This window comes from Rousettus aegyptiacus, unplaced genomic scaffold (genome assembly GCF_014176215.1).
Source record: "Rousettus aegyptiacus isolate mRouAeg1 unplaced genomic scaffold, mRouAeg1.p scaffold_m13_p_12, whole genome shotgun sequence".
Lineage (NCBI taxonomy): Eukaryota > Metazoa > Chordata > Mammalia > Chiroptera > Pteropodidae > Rousettus > Rousettus aegyptiacus.
The window spans coordinates 3,152,438-3,171,241 of NW_023416287.1; the positions used below are offsets into that span (position 1 = coordinate 3,152,438).

Here is an 18,804-nt window from a genome sequence, read left to right on the forward strand (position 1 = left end):
CTCCCCCGGCTGGGACTTTTACACGCGTCTGCGACTCTTATTTACTTGACAAGGGCTCCCGGGCGCTCCTCGGACCTGTCCCGGGCGTGTCCGCGCGCTCTCCGGTCCTCCCCGGTCCACCTCCTAGGGGTCGACGTAGGTGTGCCGGGGGCAGGGCGGGCGGCAGGGCGCAGCGGGCTAAGGGGCCTCGTGCGGCTGCCGACCTGAAGGCGGGGAGTCTCCCGCGAAAGCAGGTAACGGGTGATCCGGGGGACTCCCTCCGCCCCTCCCTCTAACTTCCCGGCCCCGAGCCCTGGGGACCTCGAGCTCCTTTAGAGGGACAGGCTTCCCCCAAAAGCCAGGATCAAGGACCCGGGGTCGGGGCGGGGCGGGGCGGGGGTTCGGAACAGACGCCCAGCTTCGGCTGCGGCTGGAACCCAGGCCCGCCGTCCCCGACCGAGGGTGTGCGGGGCAGGGGTCCCGAGCCGACGCGGCTGGGGAGCGGACGCAGCGCCCCTCCGCCGCGCCGATCCCGGGGCTACGCGGGCCGCCTCCCTCTGGCCCTTTAAGGGCCCGCCCCCTTCGCGGTCACCCCGCCCCGCGGCCCGGGGAGGGGGTGCGGGGGAACCGCGGCTGGGATTGGCGCAGCGCGCGCCCCCTCCCCGGCCCCCGCGCGGTGGGAACCGGCAGCCCCGTCTAGCGCTGACGTCAGACCGTCTGCCTGCCTCCGACCGCGGTCTCGGAGCGAAACCCGATCTCCTTGGACTTGAATGAGGAGGCGGCGGCGGCGGCGGCGGAGGCGCTCGGCCGGGGGAAGCCAGCGGCGGAGCCTCAGCCCCGGCGGCGGCGCGCGCCCCGGCTGCCGGCCCATTTCCCGGACGCCGCACGCGCGCCCCGCCGACGCCCCCGGGGCTGCGCGGGGGCGGCCGGGGGGTGCCGGGGAGCGCGGCCCCGCGCGCTGAGTCCCGCGGCGCCCCGGAAACTTGGCGGCGTCCCGAGCCCGGAGACCCGGGGCGCGCCTTCCCCGCCGCGCGTCCCCTGCATGCGGGGCCCGAGCTCCGGGCGCCGGCCGGAGCCCCCCCCGGCCGCCCCCGCGCCCCCCGCGCCCAGCGCCGCGCCGCCGCGCCGCCCATGCACCGCTTGATGGGGGTCAACGGCACGGCCGCCGCCGCCGGGCAGCCCAATGTCTCCTGCACGTGCGACTGCAAACGCTCTTTGTTCCAGAGCATGGAGATCAGTGAGTGGCCCCGCGTCCCCCTCCCCGGAGGCCCCCGCGGGCCCAGAGCCGGAGTCCGGGCGCAGCCGGGGGCGGGGGCCCGGGCCGTGCGCGCCCCCTCGGGCCGGGCGCCCCGCGCCCCGGCTGCGCCCGCCGCGCCTCGGGCGCGCCCTCCCGGCTCGCGGCAGCTGGCCGCCGGCCCGGCTTTGTCCCGCGGCGCTCGGAGCCTGGCACGGCCCCCGCTGCCCGCGCCCCGCCCGGGGGCCTCGGACCCGGGGCCAGGCGGCGGAGGGCGGATGCGTGAAGTTTCCATTTTATTTCCCTAAGGGGCAGTCGCGCTGGAGCAATTAGGCCGGCTCTATATCAACTTTGGCTGGGGGCGGGGGCGGCGGACGCGTCTGGCCTGGGAGGTGTCTGGAGTGCGTGTGGCGCTGTGTGTCTCGGTCTGTGAGTGGGTTTCCGTGCGTTCGTGGGGCGTGTGGATCTGTGTGTCTCTGGGTCTAGCGCGTCTGTGTGTGTCTGGGTCACGGCCGGTCCCAGGAGGACGCGTCTCGGGGTCTCCCTGCGGCTCTGTGTCGGGGTCTGGGAGCCTCTCTTGAGCGTGTGCATCTCCGGGAGGCTGGGGACTTGTGTCCCGCTGTCTGTAGCCCGGGCTCAGTGCCGGTGGGTCTGGCCCAACGTGGATCCCGAGTGTGTGTCATTGTGTGAGTGGCTGTGTCCGCGACGCACCTATAAATATCCTCTGTCTGGACAGCTTGGCTCAGTCTGACTGGGACAGTGGTTACCAATGAGTCAAAGTTTGGGGCTGTCTGTGTTTTGGGACTGCCTTGCCCTGAAGGGGGAGGTAGACCAAGGGGGGGGGGAGGGGAGGTGTTGGAAGCTGGGGGACTGGACCCTGTTGAGCAGTTGAGACAAATAAGCCTCTACTTCCGTCGCTCAGAGCCCACCCAGGTGGACGTTGGGTTGGGTGGGAAATTGACTGCTACCCCCTGGGCTCCGTGTTCTAGCCGGCATCTCCTCCCCCAGCCACCCTTCTGGGGACCCCTTGCCTCTCTCAGCTTCGGTGTCCCCATCCTCACACCTACGCACCCCAGGAGAGGGGCCACACTACCCTTCCCTGCAGGGCCCGGCCTTCCAGCCCGGACTCGGAGCCAAGAGGCAGCCGCCACCAAGCCAGAGCAGTCACTAGGTGACTCATGAGCCAGTTTCCGCAAGCGGCTGCCACAGTTTGTGGCCCCTTGAGCCTGTACAGTGAGGCTCAAGAGGTAAAAATAACCCGTGACAGGCCCTGCAGGGGCCGGCTGGCGGGCTCCCGGGAGGGGGGGGGTGGGTCCTTCCATTCACCAAACCTCACTCTCTGCGAAGCCTCGCTCCCCCCTCCAGCACCCCCTCCCCCCAGCCGCCCCGTGCCAGGGCAGCGACGTGCAAGGAGAACCTGCCCAGGGCCAGCGTTTGCGGAATTGAGTTGCACTAAATCAGATTGCTTCCCAAAGGCCCTTCATGAACTCAGGAGGCTAATGAAATGCACGGGGATGTTATTAAAATATGTTCGCACATGTCGAGAGGGAGTCTGCCCAGTGCTCGGTGGTTTGCTGCCTAAGTCCCCCTCTATACCTTGTGTTTCTCCCCTTTCCGTAAAGCTGCGTAGGGACCTCCCACTCAGGGGGTTGACATCGTGTTGAACTTGTCATTATTAGGCCTGGGCACTGTCAGACAGTCTGCTTTTGTCCTTCCTTTGGGCTCAGGACTTTAAAAACATTTCCTTCTAATTAGCCCTTCTTGGGCTAATCGGCCCTGATGATATTTTGGCTGACACCAAGGTGTCCTTAAACCCGTTGTCTGAGACCTGTGTGCACAGGGGCCTTGAGTGGGACTCTTGGGGGCATCGCCTAGAACCGTGGTCTGTGCACCTGGCCCCAGGGTAGCCTATTAGTCACCCTGTATTTTTTACTCAGGGCCCCCTACTTACTGGAAGAAAGCCTAGAGCAGGAGGAAGCAGTTTTAAAACATAGATATAATGTAACAGTTTGTTGCAAATGCTAATCAGATTTCAATAAAGACTCTGCTGAGGAAGCCTTAGGGCTTGGGGTTTCTTTATACATAAAGATAGGAAGGAAGAAGGGGAAGAAACAGTGAAGAAAGAAACAGACAAACAGCAACAGGGCCACTGGGTGGTTCAGATGACCCCGCTCGGAACTTTGCCGATGGGTGTGGAGCTGGGCTGCAGGGCAGGACCCAGGTGGCTTCTCTCCTACAAGAAAGACGCCCTCGCTCAGGCTGCCTGGGACTCAGTTTCCTTACCTGAAAAATGAGACCATGAGGGTTGAAATCTGAAATCCTACCGTCTTTTGAGAGGGGGCCTCTGGCTGGAGGCTTCACGCCCGGAATGGTCGCCCTGTCAGTCGTGCTGGGTCCTCGGTGTGGTCTTCAGTTGCCCCAGATTTCAGATCTGGAGGAGGCTTGGCCATCTCGGGGTCATGCCACCACTTTATCGAGGGGGGACAGTGGCGAAGGGACAGTTTTGCCCTAGGTCACCAACCCTGACGCAGGGTCGTTTCTCACTTGAATGTGGAACTCAGGCCAGAGTAGGCCCACCTTGGGGGGCTGGAAGAAATCGGTGGCACCCCTTTGGCACCCGTGAGGGTGGGAAGTGGGAAGTCAGACATCTGGAACAGCCTAACTTTAAAAAGACACCCCAGGGGCCCCATCTTTTCTGAGAGTCGAAGGGCAAGGGACGATATCTGGTGAGAATTCACTGTTTCCACAACACACCCCATGGAAAAATACGCCGTTCTTTAAAAAGCCAGGGGTTTCGGGATTAGAAACAGCTGGCTCAAGTGACAACCCGCCAGAGAGACAGCCGCGGAAGTCCGCTGTGGCTGCTTCTGAGGGAGGGGTTGCTCCTGGCAGGCATTTTCCTCGGCTTTCTCGTTGGTCTCTTTTCAGTTCTGCTGCGTTTCTTAGAGATCACCCCGTCTTTCTCCTCCAGCTTCTGTGTTTGAGGGGAGACGGCGTAGATGCTAACTGCTCTCCTGACGGAATTATGCTACCATACAGCCCTTGGCGCTTGTGGCAGCATTTCTCGAGGGCCCGGGGAGGTGCCCCCCTGCCCTGGACCCACCCCTCACCCTCACGGTGGCCGTTTCGGTGTTTAATACCGCCGAAGTCCAGTTCCAAACAAATAGTCTGAAACAGCTTTCGGAAAGTCCCAGGACACCCAGGGTGCTGATGGCTTGTCTGGCACTTGCTGTTCATGTGTAACTCCCGAAGCCAGGGCACCTCAACCGCAGCACCAGGATGCTGGGCCAAACGGCTCCGCGTAGGGCGGGAGGGGAGGGGGGGTCCCCTGTGTTGGGTGTTTAGCAGCATCTCTGGCCTCTACCTGCTGGATGCCAGTAGCATTTTGCTGTAACAACCAAACATATCGCCAGTGTCCCCTTAGGGGCACATCGCCTGGCCGATCAATTATTGGGTTCTTTAGTCAATTATGGGTTTCTCTAAATTTGGGGGGCAGGTGGTGGGAGGCAGATCTGAGGTGCCAGAAGACGATCTCCAGTTCCCTGCAGAAATCAGATCAGTCCCTGTGGAGAAAGGCTGTGGTCGCACTCCAAGCTGGCGCCTGCTACTCATTCGCTTAGACTTTACCGGGTGCCTGTTGTGTGCAGAGAAGGTTGGGGGGGGGGTGCCCCTTGATGAAGCTCCCAGGGTTCATTGTGGATTCGCCTGTATTTGGAGGAGAGACTCGGGCACCAGTGAGAGTTGGTATTTCAGGACTCGGCTTGAAAACCGTGAGCGCTGAGGGGCAGCGTTCCTGTGGGGCCCTCAGCTGGGATTTTCACCCCGCGTGTTTTCCGACTCGGTTTTCGTTGGAGGTGTAACGAGGGGCTGAGTTTCGACTGGATCTCAGGTCGGGCAGTTGGCCACGGCTTCCCAGGAGGTCTGGGGTAAGCCCGCATGGCCCAGCGTGGCCCGGAGTCGGGGGCAGGCTCGGTGTTTGTCAAGACGCAGAGTAACTAACAGCTCCTGCGTGTGCACACACATGCCCACACCCACACACACGTGCATGCTCATGCGTGCACGCGTACACACAGTCGCGGACGTCACACACATGCTCAGCTGCTGCCCCTGGCTTCCCCGCCGGTTCCTTCTGAGTGGGGTGCGGTACCAGCTTCTGAGTGGGGTGCAGGCATTTGGGAAGAGGGGGGAAGAGGGCGCACACACATCATCCCGCCCACGCTGTGCAGCCTTGGGCCGCGCCCTTCGAGAGAAGGAAGGGGAATGGAGTGGCGTGAGTGGCCACCAGGAGAGGGGACAGCAAGATGCCTGTGCCCCCAGGGGCCCCAGAGCTGCGGCCCGGGGGTGCCCGCGCGCCTGCCGCACCTCCTCTCTGGTCTCGGCCCACGGCCAGGGCTTTTAAAGGTTGGTGCTTTGGTCCATCGTGAAAACAGAAGAAGAGGTTCGAGAGGAGGACGCCGGCGGCGGATCCCAGAGCTCGGGGCCCGGGCGGCGTTTTCGCTTCAGGCGCCGTCACCCAGAGACGACGTTCGCAGGCGGCTCAGTGTCTGGGACCCTGCCCAAAGAGCATGACTCTGACAAAGCGACCCTGGGAGGCTGTGCCCCGGCCGCCTTGGGCTCGTGTAGAGCGCGCGTGCCGAGGGAGGGAGGGAGGGCCAAGCCAAGGGCGCGCGAGGTGCTTTTTAAGAGGTACCGCGTGTGCGCGCACATGTGTGTGCGTGTGTGCATGTGTGCGTGTGCATGTGGGCGTGTGCGTGTGGGCGTGTGTGCATGTGTGTGCGTGTGTGCGTGTGCGTGTGGGCACGCGTGGCAAGGGGCACGGGCGGGGGCCGCGTGTCCCTGTGGACTGCGAGGGCAGCACCGGGCTTCGCCGGGGGCTTCCCGCACGGAGAGCAGGGTCGGGGGGCAAGGCCAGTTTTCTCGGGTGCGGGCTGCAGAGGTCTGGGTCCGCCCCGCCGGGGGGCCACTGCCGCTTCGCTCACCACTGCCACGTGAGGCCCGTGCGGCCAGGCCTTTCAGTGTCAGACACAGGACAGCTCGATTTTGAGGTGAAACTTTGGGGATTTTAGGTCCTGGCAATTCCTCTTTTTTTCTCAGCAGGAGGGCCCCACAAAACCTGCCTGCAGAGTGTGACCGAGGGCCCGAGGGATCGAGGCGCAGTCCACTTCCAAAGCTAGCTGGCCGGGTTCCCCGTCGCTGTCACCGGGCCCATCTGTAAAGTGGGGTGCCAGCAGCCCTCGCGTGCCGGGGCGGCGTGCGCGTGCGGCCTCCGGGCCCCTGTCCTCGCTCCCGCTCTCCCTCCCCCCGGGGGTGGCCGCGGCCTTCCGTGAAGCCATGATGACACGAGCGTTGACAGACTCCCTTTCTCCTCGGGCGACACGGCAGAGCCACATCCCGACACCTCGCGGGCTCGGCTGGGCTTCGTCCGGCCGAGGCAGAGGTGTCTGTCGCCAGGCTGGGCCCCGTCCCGCCACGGCTTGCCGACGGGAGCGCGGCCCGGCACCCGGGGGTGGTCCCGGAGCGGTTCGGGGCAGCCCGGGCCTTGCGAGATCCACAGAACAGCTTCTCTCTCCTGTTGCCAGGGTGACTGAGGGGTTTTTTTTTGCTTCCCCTCCTTTTCCTAGTTGGATACAGAGAGCTTATTATGTGCCAGGTACTAGTGACGCATTTTTCTCAGTCTTCAAAACAACTCTGTGAGAGAGCTCTTGCTGCCACCGATTCCGCAGATGCCGAAATGGGATCAGAGAGGGTAAGACACTTGCTCCGGGTCACACAGCCAGCCAGCGACGCTCGGTCGGGATTCAGATCCAGGCTTCCGGCTCCCCCGATGTGTCCCCCACACCGCCTGAGCCCCCAGCATTTTCTTTGCGAGGCTGGACACCGCGGTGGCATTTTGGGCTTCGTGCTAGGACGGCGAGCCCCCGTGGGGCCGGCCTTCAGGGACGAGCGCTGACAAACCTCAGCGCGCGCGGCCGGGCACGTCCCATCCTGGCAGCCGCCTGGCTGAGCCAGGTGCTGCGCCAGGTGCTGCGCCAGGTGCTGGGACCGTCACAGGACAGCGACAAACCCTGCCCTCTGAGAGCTGCCGTTCTGGCGAGGACACACGGGAAGGCATGAGTTCGTTTCAGGGAAGGGAGCTGAGAGGAATCCAAAATGGGAGCACCCTCACAGCCTCTTTAGGGGGCGCCCCGCAGGCTCCCCGACTGCTCAGCGGTTTGGGGTTCAGGCGCAGCCCTTGGGTCCCTCCTGTCAGACTTGTCTCTCTCACTCCTGAATATCACGTAGAGAGCCATGTCATGGCTCTTCCCTCTGGTCGCCGAGCACCAAGGGGGTTGGGGACCGTGTCTGTTTGGTTCATTACATCTCCCCAGCCTGATAGGAGCCTTGTCTGCGTAGGAGGCGGGAAGGGAGTGGGCTGGGTGGGCGGGCGGACAGGCTCGTAGAAGAAAATCCCAGACAGAGAGAAATGCCGTCAAGACAGAGACTCTGAAAAACGTCCTTTCTCGGGCCGGCACAGAACGCCTCCTGAGCCTTCACCCGCCCAGCGGCCCTCGGCCCTGTCGCCTGAAGGGGCCTTGGGCACAAAGGCTTATTTAGAAGATTCCAGAGATGGTTCCACCGTTGGGGGCAGGAAGCTGTGCCTTTGCCTCTGGAGACGGCCAAGCTGCACTGAGGGACCCGTGTGGACATGCCCCCACCCCAGCCCACTCGTCCCGGGAGAGATCTGCGGCTTTAGTGCTGATAAGAGCATCGGAATGACAAAAACGCGTCGCCAGGGCCTGTCCCGCGTCCCAGAAGGAGAATTTCGAGGGCAGCGCTCCTCCGCACACACTCGCCCCAGACTCGGAGCGGTTTTCAGCTCCTCTCCCGCCCGCTGGCACCCACGGGCGGAGCTGGTGTTTGCCCCGATGTGACGTCAAGATGCCGCATGTTGAGAGGAGTTAGGCAGCGGCTGTGACTCACCTCCAGAGGTATCAGGTGGTGATCGGATCGCCCGGGTGGCCCAGCAGTTCTGTTTGTTTTCCACTGGGCTGGGGGCGGGACGGAGCAGGGCCGGGTCACTTGGCTTCCTGTCGGCGCCTGCAGTGAACTGGCTAGGACGTCGGAAGCCCTGGGAGCGGTAGACTCTGGCTCTCTTTCCCTTTGCGTACGTTTCAACTACAGTCATTTGTTATTGTATCAGTGGGTTTAGGAAGTGGCTCTAGTGGCAGGAAAGAGAGTTTTAATTATTTGGTAACGAGCGTCAGTTCCCCAGTGACTCTGGGATCTGAACGCTTGGGTAAAGTTGGCTTCCGGCCTCTGCAAGCCCGTCCTGCAGGAAGGGCCTCCCTGTGACCCCGGCATGCAGCACCGGGCTCCCCCCGGCTGGACAGATGCAGCCGAACCCTCCGAACAGTTGCGCACGTGCAAGGCACCACCTCGCCTTCTAAGCTTGGAGAAATCGCCCCCCCCCCCGCATCTTTTGTCCCTAACAGGGGCTTTGGTGGTGGGGGGCAGGGGTTGCACGTCCGGTCCTGGGTAGAGCTGATCGAACTTTTTTGTGTGATCTTGGCATAAAGTAGGTGTTCAATAAACAGGGACACATTTGGTGAGAGCGCGGCGTTCTCATGCCCTCGTCTCCCGCCGTGTGGCTGCTGGGAGCTTGCAGTGACAAGCCACAGACCGCGTCACGTGACAGGGTCTGTCTGTGGCCGCTGTCACCTCGTAGCCTCTCTGATGGGGCGTCTTCGACCCCTGGCATGCGGGTCACGTGGGCTTCAGGGGTGGGACAGTCTCTGCTGGTCCTTAAGGTCTCCAGGAGCTGATGTGTCTGCCCTGGGGGTGAAAGTGACGGACCCAGCTGCGGGTTTGTTGGGACATTAGGGGTTTAGAATATAGAAGTATGTGCTCTTATATGTACAATTATATATCCCAGTATATACGAAACATGCATGTGTGTTTTATGATCGTAGACTATTTTGAAATGTGTGCATCCCTCCCACCCCCCTTCCCCCAAGGCTGGAGACTCCTCTGAGGTCCCTCAACTGGAGTCCCCACTGCTGTGACCAGGCCTGAGCCCGAACCGTCCCCTGGCTTTGCCCCGAGGTCGCCGAGGCAGGTGAAACTGGCTTCCCAGCCTCTGACCTCAGACCTGAGGGAAGCAGGGAGCTGAGTCACTTTTCCCGCAAAGTGTGGGCCAAGCCAACTGCCCTTTCCCAGACGAGGCTTTTCGGCCCCAGTGGTCCTGGCTACCTGGCCGTGCCCTGCTCCTGGAGCCGAGTGCCCGGGCCTGCTGTGCACCCCGCCTGCCTGGCTTTGCCCGTGATCGTCTGGGCAGTTAGTGGTAAGTGGGCGGCTCCTGGGAGCATGAGCCAGGCGTAAGCTCGTTTTTGTTCTTACCTGTGTCGGTTTGCCCGCTAGGGTTGGACACCCCCAGATGGAGAAGCTTTTTCAGGCTTAGCAAAAGCTGTCTGATAAGGTTCAGATGTCTGGCCAACAGGGTTCAACCCAAGCCATGTGGGGTGATTCATCCAAGAGGCCACATTTGCATTAGGAAATTCTCAGAATTTGCATGCGGCCACAACAAACACCATTTCTTCATCCGCCTAAGTTTTATGGCAGGTAAAATCGCTTTGATCTGTTATGCCTCTGACTGATGTCAGTTGAGAGGTGGCGTGAGAATTTGGTCGTGGAGATGATGGGTTTCCAGTCTCATCACAGAAGGGGGAACCTGTGTTCTATCGCTACACGTAAGGGATAAAAAATAAAAGTTGATGCCAAGACTCCCACTAAAACGACGTATCTATGCGCCTACTCCCTTTACGGTGCTCACATGGCTACACGTTGTAAGAACTTCATCTGTGTCTTAAATAACCCTCCGGAAGAGAGTCGGAAGCGAAAGGGGGAGGTGGGGTCCACTCGCTCCCCCAGAGCCCTGCGGGAATTTGGTGGCTGCCACCACCCCGTCCTGCCAGTTCCCAGCTTGTCAGGCTGATGTGCCGTGTCTGGTCGCAGCTCTGACTGCCTCCCCCAAACACAGTTTAGCCGGCAGTAATTCTGTAAACCCATGAATCAACTTTGCGCAAACACCCTGAGTAATTTCTTTGTTCTCTCCTTTCTACTTTGTAATTGGTGTCTGCAAAAGCCAAAGGTTCGGGCTCGCGGCAGGCGTGATTCGTTTATTGGTGTCTGCGCCGAGCGCCGTTGTCACTCAGTCATTTCAGAGCGGCGTCCCGGTGAGCCGGGCGTGAGGCACCCGACGGGGCCGCGGCCGTCGGCGGACTCTGTTGTCGCGTGTGTTTAGGGTGCGGGAGAGGGAGGGGGTGTGCTGAGATGACGGGGAGGGTGTCAGCCACACTGGCGAACACAGCCGACGGAGTAACGCCGACCGGCCCCGTGAGCAGCTCCCACCGCGACGAGGGGCCCCAGCTCTGCGCACTCGGCCCCCGGCTGTGTCCCACCCGTGTTTGTGGATCCCCATCTCTGAGCAGGTCACGTGTGGGACGCCCCCCATCGACCCTGGAGCAGAGCGTCAGTGGGAAGCCACGGACGCAGAGGACATTGCCTTTTAAAAAAGTCTGCCCCTCGGGTCCACCACGGAACAGTTAAATATCCAGGCTTACATGTCGGGGCCACTCCCCACCCACCCCCCATTTTTCTAACAACAGCAGTTATTAGATGTGTGCGGTGGTCGAGTCTCTGCATTGTTCTGTGAAGTGTGTGAACTTGCTCGAGGAGCTGTTGATTCTACCTGATTTTATTAGTTACTTTCGGCTCTATCTAAAATCGCCACCGTCCTCCCACCAAGAGGGTAATGGGCATTGCTTGCCACATGGCCCAGAGGTGTAATTAGGAGCCCAGCTTCCAGTCGTCCATGCAAACCTAGGCCCTCCCCGCAAGTACGTACCCCAAACAGTTGCTCATGCGTGTTTAGTGGAGGAATAGTTCCTCCCGCGGCCGCTCGTCCCCGCAGCCTCGTCTGGCTGATCGCCACCCGCCTGGCTCACATCGCTGGATGAGGGTCTGGCCTCTGTGTGTGTGAGCCCTTAGCTCCGATGACCCGTCGGTCAGAGGAGTGTCCAGCGCGTTTGGCGAGCTGCCTTGCGGCTTTGCAGGTGTGGCTCCTGGGTCAGTGTGTGGCATCGCCCGTTCCCACCCGGGACAGACCGTGCCAACCCACCGCCCACTCCCGCTGGGCTCGGATCCCCTCTGAGGCATTGCTCCCTTGTCCGCCCTCAGCCAGGGTCCAGGGCGGGCTCAAGCGACGACGTCGCTGTGACATAGACGATCCCGAGCAGGAAGGCCGGACATCTCGCACGGTCCGTGCGGAGAAGTGGCCACCTGGGAGACGGGTACACGCTGCAGGACCCCTGCCTGGGAGGGGGAGTCGCTCCCACCTGCAGCCCCCGGGGCTGCCTGTCTGCCCCTCGGGTCACATGGAGGCCTTCCGGGCTGCCTCCCAAGTCAGGGACCGCTCCTTCTGGGAGTTCTAAGGATGCGCCACACCTTGGAGTGACACGGCACTTGCCTTCAGGCGGTCCCTCCCAACCCAGGCGAGATCTGGAGTAAGACACCCCACCCGCCCAGGGTCCCCCCTCAGCCCCCGACGGTGCCTCACTTGTCTCTCTCTAAAATCAAGGTCTCGAACGCGAATGTCACAGAAGCCTCCACTTCACCTTGCGGCCTCTTTCCCCTCCCTGGACATCTTGAGCGCTACCCTAACCGAGCACGTTGCAGCATTCCTTTACACTCTAGTGAGAACGAGCGCTGCACCTTTTCCCCAGAATAGACTCTGGCGAGCGGGGATGGGCGGAGAAGAAGAGCCGGAGAAGGGAGAGGCCGGGAGGCGGTCAGCGTTCGGGGACTGCGCGCCCGGTGTCACTTTGTCCGCCTGGCCGTTTTCTCGGTGTCCGCCGGTGACATTGTGGCTTTTCGAATGGCAGCTATTTGCGGTGAGTCACAGATGCTCACAGCGCTGTGTACACCCCGCTGCACGAGGAGGCCGCGCTACAGCTCCCGCCGGCTGGCCGCGGAGGTCACTCGGCGGGGGGCTGAGCTCGATTCGAGCTTGGGCTGCGGGGGTCCGAAGCCTGTGTTTCGTCGCCTGCCCCTGAGCTCCAGGGCGAGGGCGGAGTGAGTTTCAGGCTCTGCTGCTTCGTCCCTGGGCTTTTCCAGCTGGGCCGGGGTCCCGCGTAGTCCCTTCCTTCACGCACACCCCTTCTCGGAAGTGTCCCCTGGCCTTGTCCTCGGGCTTAAGGCCGCAGAAAGTAAGAGTTTTTCCAGCATCGGGAGAAAGGGGTCACCATAACATGTGGGGGGCTGGGCAGGTCCGGGCTCCCTGAGTGGTGCCTCGTGAGGGGGTGAGGGGGGAACGCAGAGAACATTAGAACTGGGGGGGGGGGGGTTCCTGTCCAGCTCCCTTCTAAATTCGACCCTTCTCAGTTCTGCCTGAGCATGAAAGTCACCTGGCTCTGAACCCTGACACTCAGGCTGCACCTGGTCGGTTCCTGGGGATGGAGCGGGGCGCCCGGTGACTTCAGGGGTGGTGGGGTTAAGCCGCGCCCGGCCGCCCCAGGGCCCACTCTCGCCCGTGGCTAAACCAAGGAGTAGGGTTGGGAAGGCGGGCACAGGTCGGTTCGCAGCCCAGAGCCCCGGCGATAGTCACGGGAGCCCAGCTAGTGATCACGCTGTCGCCAGGGCAGCCCGCGCTGACGGGGCCTCCGCGTGTGCCCCCGTCGTGAGTCGGGGACGTGAGCGCCACCGCCACCGTCCTTGTCCTCCAGCGCAGGGCTGGCCCGCCCTGTCCCGTTCCAGACCGGGCGCGGTGACAGCCGAGGCCCCCGCCAGCGCAGGCTTGGGGGTGACCTGGGCTCTGCCTGACGCTGCCCTCGGCCCTCTGGGTTCTCGGCGGCTTTCGCAGGCTTTCTGCTTCACCAGGCATGGCTCTTGCTCCTTTGTAGGGTTTTATTTTGGCCCAGGCATACGGGGGACAATCACGGAGGGGCAGGAACCGGCGGCTGGCGGCCCGTGGACAAAGGCGGGGTGTTCCAGACGCAAGGCTTTCTTGTCCCGGGCGCCCCGAAGGAGCTCATGCTCGTCTCCCTCTGCCCTGCCGTCCCCTCCCCCCCACTCTGGTCACCGTTTTCTGTAAAACGGGTGCGATTGAACCCAGGGCTCTCAGGCAGGGATGTGAGTGTGCACGGTGCTGGCTTGTGGCAAACAGGTGTGTGTGGGACAAGTGTCCGGATCGAGGTGCAGGGCCTTCCGGCTCCCCTCCGGCGGCCCGCCCCGCCCCCTGGGCCGTGCCTGCAGCTCGCCCCCCGGAGGTCACGCAGTCCGACGTGGAATCAGGCCGAGTGTTCCCTCCCGTCTGGCTACTTGGGCGCGGCCCCCGACGTTGGGGTCCGCCCTGCGGTGTGCATCAGAGCGGCTCTCTCTTCACGTCGGGGTTTTAGACGGGGCGAAGGGCCTGTGGCAGGGCCCAGCTGGCCCAGAGGAGTGACTGCTGAGGGCCGACGTCCAGGCGCCTCCGTGGGCAGCAGTTTCTGTGACCTGAGTCTGGGCCCCATGCACAGCTGGGTGCTCGAGGCCCGGGCGTCCGTCCAGCCCCGGCCGGTGGCGGGGGTGGGGGGTCTCGCGGGGAGCCCTTGGAGACACAGCAGGCCCCACCTCCGCTGCGGCCCCGCCAGCCACCCCTGCCAGGGCCCGGCCGCCTCACCTGGCCACCTCACCTGGCCTGCATTCCTTCGTAGGGAATGAGGATGTGGGTGACTCCAGACAGGTCTGAATCATGTCTGAGGGAGGCGGTTACTCAGAGGCGGTGTGCACCGCGGCCGCGTTCCTGCCAGCTGACGGGTGCCTGGGACCCGAAGGGAGCTGTGCGTCCTGGGGGGCGGGGGGCGGGGGATGGGGGGTGGGGGCGGATGCCTCACTGGGGAGCGTGGAGCTGGCAGGCCGTGGTCCCCGTCCCCTCCACCGCAGCATCCTCTGAAGAGGAAAACAGTAACCACAGGCGGCTTCGGAGTCTGGGTGACGGTCCAGAATCGTGGCCCCATCACGTACCAGCTGTGTGGCCCCCAGTTCTGTCAAACAGGGGTCCCGACTTCTCTGGGCCGCACGTGACAACATGTAGCTCCCCGCTCCGGACGGCTGCCGTGTCCCGGGCACCGTGTCACCTGCGGGAGCTGCTGTGCACCAGACCCAGCTTCCGGACGGGCAGACTGAGGCGCAGGACAGAAGTCGCCCGCCCGCGAGCACAGGGACCGTGAGTGGCCGTGCTGGGCCTGGAACCCAGCGAAGCGTCGCCCTTGGCCGTAACGCCCTCATCTTGTAGGTTTAGAGACGCCAACGGACCCCAGGCGAACTGACAGCCAGTGAGAAAGTTCCAGACGGCGCGTGGATCTGGCCGGGTGTTTCCCGTCTGGTAGTTAGGAGCTGGGTTGAGGTTGGTGTGTGGTAAATGGAACAAGCGCCTTGTTGGTTTCCTGGGTGTTATTTAAACGGGGCTCAGTAGTAAAAGGGAGTCGATCGAACACGCATTTAAAACGTAACACGAAGGTTTGGGGGACGTGGGCGGGGAGGCCGGCTGGGAGCGGCGTTCGCGAGGTGTGCCCCAGGTGTCCTTGGGGGCGTCAGTGGCCTGGACGAGTGCAGACCTGGCGCCTCCCGCGGGCTGGACATGCTTCCTTTTCTTCACTCTTAGGCCTCGTAAGGTCACCCGGCTGTTTGAAGGTCGGAGTCAACTCGATTCTCATGAGATCGAGGTCGCGGGGTCACGTTGCTCTCGGGAACCCAAGGGGAAAGTTCACGGGCGGGGGCTACGGCGGGAGAGGAGCCTCTTCCCCGTTGTGCAGACACTGGGCTCAGGGCGGCTTCCGGCAGCTGCTGGTCCAGCTTCCTCCTCAGGCCGGTGCCGATGGGGGGAGCGGGGGGGGGGCAGCCCTTTGCCCCGCTGGACTGTCACAGACCCCCCTCCCTCCCATGGTGTGCAGGGGCGTGCCCTGCGGCTCGGGGTGTCTGTGACCTGCCCGGTCGCAGCCGTGGGTCGTCTGGACTCTGTTTTACCTAAGATCTCTACGTTTTTTATTTATTTTTTTTCTTGTAATGGAAAAAATCTCCTTAGTTTAACGTCCCTGGTTCCTGTCGTGGTCTGACATTTCACAGAGATCTGCGGCCTGTCGGGCGGCCTCCTGATGCTCGCCCCTGGCTCTGGAGGCAGGAGGTACAGTGGGGAGCGGGGGCGCCAGGGCGCGTCTGGGCGCTGGGCCTCGCAGGGTGCGTGGTCCCGGGGGCACACCTGCCGTCTGCTGGCCCCGGCCCGAGCTGGGCACTGTCCGGGTGGCAGGGGTTGCGGGGAGGAGGGCCGCCTCCTGCCGGGCAGGCGGTTTGGCAGAGCTGCGCTTACTACTTCCGCTGCTCCCAGACCTAGAGTGTGGCAGGTGCTGCAGGGAGCCGTCCGAGGACCCCCACAGTGACCCGGCGCGAACCTCCTCACGCGGTTCAGAGCTCCTGACTCAGAGGGCTTCCCGGGCCCGGACCCCTGGGCTCAGATCCCGGCCTGGGTCTGGTCCTACAGAACCGAGAGGAAAGGGTGAGGAGGCGCCTTCCTCGGCCCGCCTCCCCGGGGCGCGCCCCCTGCCCTCTGCTCATCCAGGGCCGCCTCCCACCTGACTACCTGTCTGGGAATGTTGATGGCAGCCCACGGAGGCGCTGCAGCTCGGCTGGAATGTGACCCTGGCTGGCCGCGGCCTTGGGGCCTATCCGGGCTTCGGGCTGCTGGGTTCTGGTTAGGTTTTGGGTGGGCCGCTACCGGGGACTGTGACCTGCAGCAGGAACTGGGTCACTGGCCGATTACGGTGAGGCATGAACGCCAGGAAAGCGGTCCTGAGGGTGCCTGAGGGTGGCCGCGCTCAGGCAGCCCCGCGTGTCCCTAAGAATGCTGCCCAGAGGACGGAGCCCTCCCAGCACCCCCGGCAGGGCACAGCGAGCTTCGGAGGGCGCCTGCCCTGGTCTCGTGGTGACTGAGTGCCAGAGCCGGGACTCGAACCCCAGCAGTCTGGCTGCCGCGCCCACTCACGAGCTGAGCGTGGGCTGTGGGCTCGGCCGAGGGACCATGACAGCCCCCTACCTGTCTGGTCAAGCTTGCCAGTCAGCTGTCAGTCACTGAGAGAGGTGGTGCCCCCCGCCCCCCCGAGAGCGTCCAGGTGAGCAGGGCGGGCGGAGAGGCCTGACTCCCGCGCCCGCAGGCCGCCCTGCCCGCGGGCGCTGGGCCAGAGTGCCAGCCAGCCGTGTGCAGCGGCCTGTCTGCCGCGACTCCATGTCACAGCCTTGGCCCTCGGAGAATCCCGCCACGGGCCAGGAGCGGCTGTGCCCATCCCCCGCCGGCTGGAGGCTTGGCGGAGATTCGGGGCCCTGCGAAGGACAGTGACCAGAGCAGAGGACGGGGGCTTGGAGGAGGCTCGGGCCAAGGGGCACTGGGCGCCAGGGACCGTGAGGCTGGGGCTCCATTCCTGTCTCCTGGTTGTCCGTGGTTTCCCGCCCCCGGCAGCCCTATTGTGTGCCCCATTCCCCGCCGTGACTTTGTGGGTACACCCGCTCTGAAGTCCAGTCCGGCCTGTTGAGTCCACCCAGGTAGGCACTGAGGCTCCGGACGCAGGAAGCAGACGGCAGTGGGGCCGAGTGTGGAGCCCAGCAGCCTGGATCCGCCCCCTCCCCGCCCCCAGGAGTGTCTCCTCGGGGCCGCTTCCCCCACTGAGCCCCTGTTTCGCCATCTGTAACTGGGGGTCACAGGTCATCGTGAGGGAGTACGAGCGCCACACCTGTCCCATCCCACCTGCCTCGCCCTTCCCTGTGCCTTCCGGAGCCTCAAGACGTGCGGCCTGCTCCCTGTAAGGACGTGGTCAGTCGTGAGGGGCTCACGCCTGCAGAAGCCCAGGACCCCCGTGAGGAGGGCGGGGTGGGAGCCACATCCAGTGGGAAGAGTTAGGGCGGGGCCTTGGGGTGTCTCGGGGAGGTTGCGGGTCTCAGCCCCCCACCCCCAGCCACACCCAGGGCTCTCTCCTGCCCGTCTGCAGATGAAGTGGGGGTCCAGGGGTCCAGGGCTACACAGCGGGAGAGGCCGTGGCCACCAGAGGTGGGTCCGAGCTCCTCTGTGCGTGTGTCATGGACAAAATCTAGACCAGGAGGTGGTGGCCTGGTTCCGGCTTGTCACCACTGGGGCCTGCCCAGTTTTCCATAGCAGAGCAATGCTTTCTTCCCGGGGAAGTTCCCTCCAGAGCGTGGGGCCCTCCCGGCACCCCTGGCAGGAGCCGCCGCTCTCCCCTCAGGCCTCACCTGCCCTCCCCGGGCACCCCCTCCACCCTCGCCACCCGCCAGACGCCCCCAGCCCAGCCGCATGCTGGCAGCACCTCTGGATGTGCTGAGGAGGAAGACGAGCCAGGGGCGGGCGTCCCCTGGTCCCCTGCGGACAGGGTTAGTAGGCTGGGTGGGTCGTGCCCTTTCGTGCTCATTCGGGGACTTCGCTCGTGGGCCGTCGTCTTTGACACTGGCTCCCACGTTCGTGAGTTCCTTCAGCATGGTCACTGAGCACTTGCGGTGCCGGGCCCCATGTGTGGCAGCCCGGGGGAGGACAGAGGCAGTGGAGGGTACAGCCTGACGTGTCAGGGGTCTTGCCAGAGACGCGGAGGGACGAGGCAGGAGGGACAAGGTGGGCGTGGAGAGACGGGGCAGGCGGGGTGGGGCAGGCGGGGCCTTTGCCTCTGGGCTCCACCTTCCTGTCCACCTTGTGAACTGGGCCTCGGTCCCGCGCTCTGGATGCGTCCAGATTGATCAGCTGCAGAGGTTCTGCACTCAAACATGGCACTTCAGAGCGAGACACCTCTCCACCTGCCTGTGGGGTGTTAGTCTGGAAACCTGGGGTGCGCCAGGAACCCGCGTTTTTAGTTTTTTTCTTTCTTTTTTTTTTTTTTTGCCAGAGAAGCAGGTTCGGGGACTCCAGGTCGAGGCTCTTCTCCGCGGGGATACCGGCCACGCTGGCGGTCCTGGGGGCCGGGCCGGCCGGGCTTTCACTTACGAGCTGTGCGGTGCGTCCTCGAAGCCACCGCCCCCTCCGTTTCTGAGGACAGAGCCCCAGCAGCGCAGTCACAGGGCCACCGTGCGCCTGCCGACGCGCTTCTGCCGCGTCTTTCCAAACGGCCCCTCGGCGCCCCCAGGGCCCCGCACGGCGCCCCGAAGGGGTCGCTAGCGTCTGTCTTTCATGTCACAGTGAGAACAGCATGATGCTTCCGATGCTAAGAGGCCATACGTGCGCCTTGTTTAACCAGAACCCAAAGAATTTGATGAACGACAAGAATGCAAAGAATGTGATAAATGACAAAAACGAACGGCAGATCGCCCGCGGTGCCCGTGGGAGAGCAGCTGGTCCTGCCGCCGACTCCCCCGCAGGCCTGCCCCAGGCGGCTGCTGATCAAGGGCTGGTATCAAGGGGGAGTTGGGTGCAGCCCCCGCCCCCGGCAGTTCTCTGGAGGGGAAGGCAGCGCCCCCTGCGCAGCTGCCCAGCGTCTCCCCCCTGGGACAGGTGGGTCGGAGGCCGGCGCGGGGACTTCCTGCCGGGCGGC

At 63.7% G+C, this 18,804-nt stretch overlaps 1 protein-coding gene across 3 annotated transcripts in view; it reads left to right on the plus strand.

Moving 5' to 3' along the window:
* The first annotated feature begins 860 nt into the window (after window positions 1-860).
* Window positions 861-18,804, plus strand: part of PMEPA1 (prostate transmembrane protein, androgen induced 1) — a 48,335-nt gene continuing 30,391 nt past the window's right edge. Inside the window, exon 1 of one of the 3 annotated variants that reach the window (XM_016124918.2) lies at window positions 861-1,216. In XM_016124918.2, coding sequence (XP_015980404.2) covers window positions 1,111-1,216 — 106 coding nt within the window. In that variant the 5' untranslated portion in view covers window positions 861-1,110. Of the gene's footprint in view, window positions 1,217-14,465; window positions 14,599-15,501; window positions 18,765-18,804 lie in introns of those variants that run through there. The other 2 variants (XM_036229236.1, XM_036229235.1) reach the window with 2 other exon arrangements.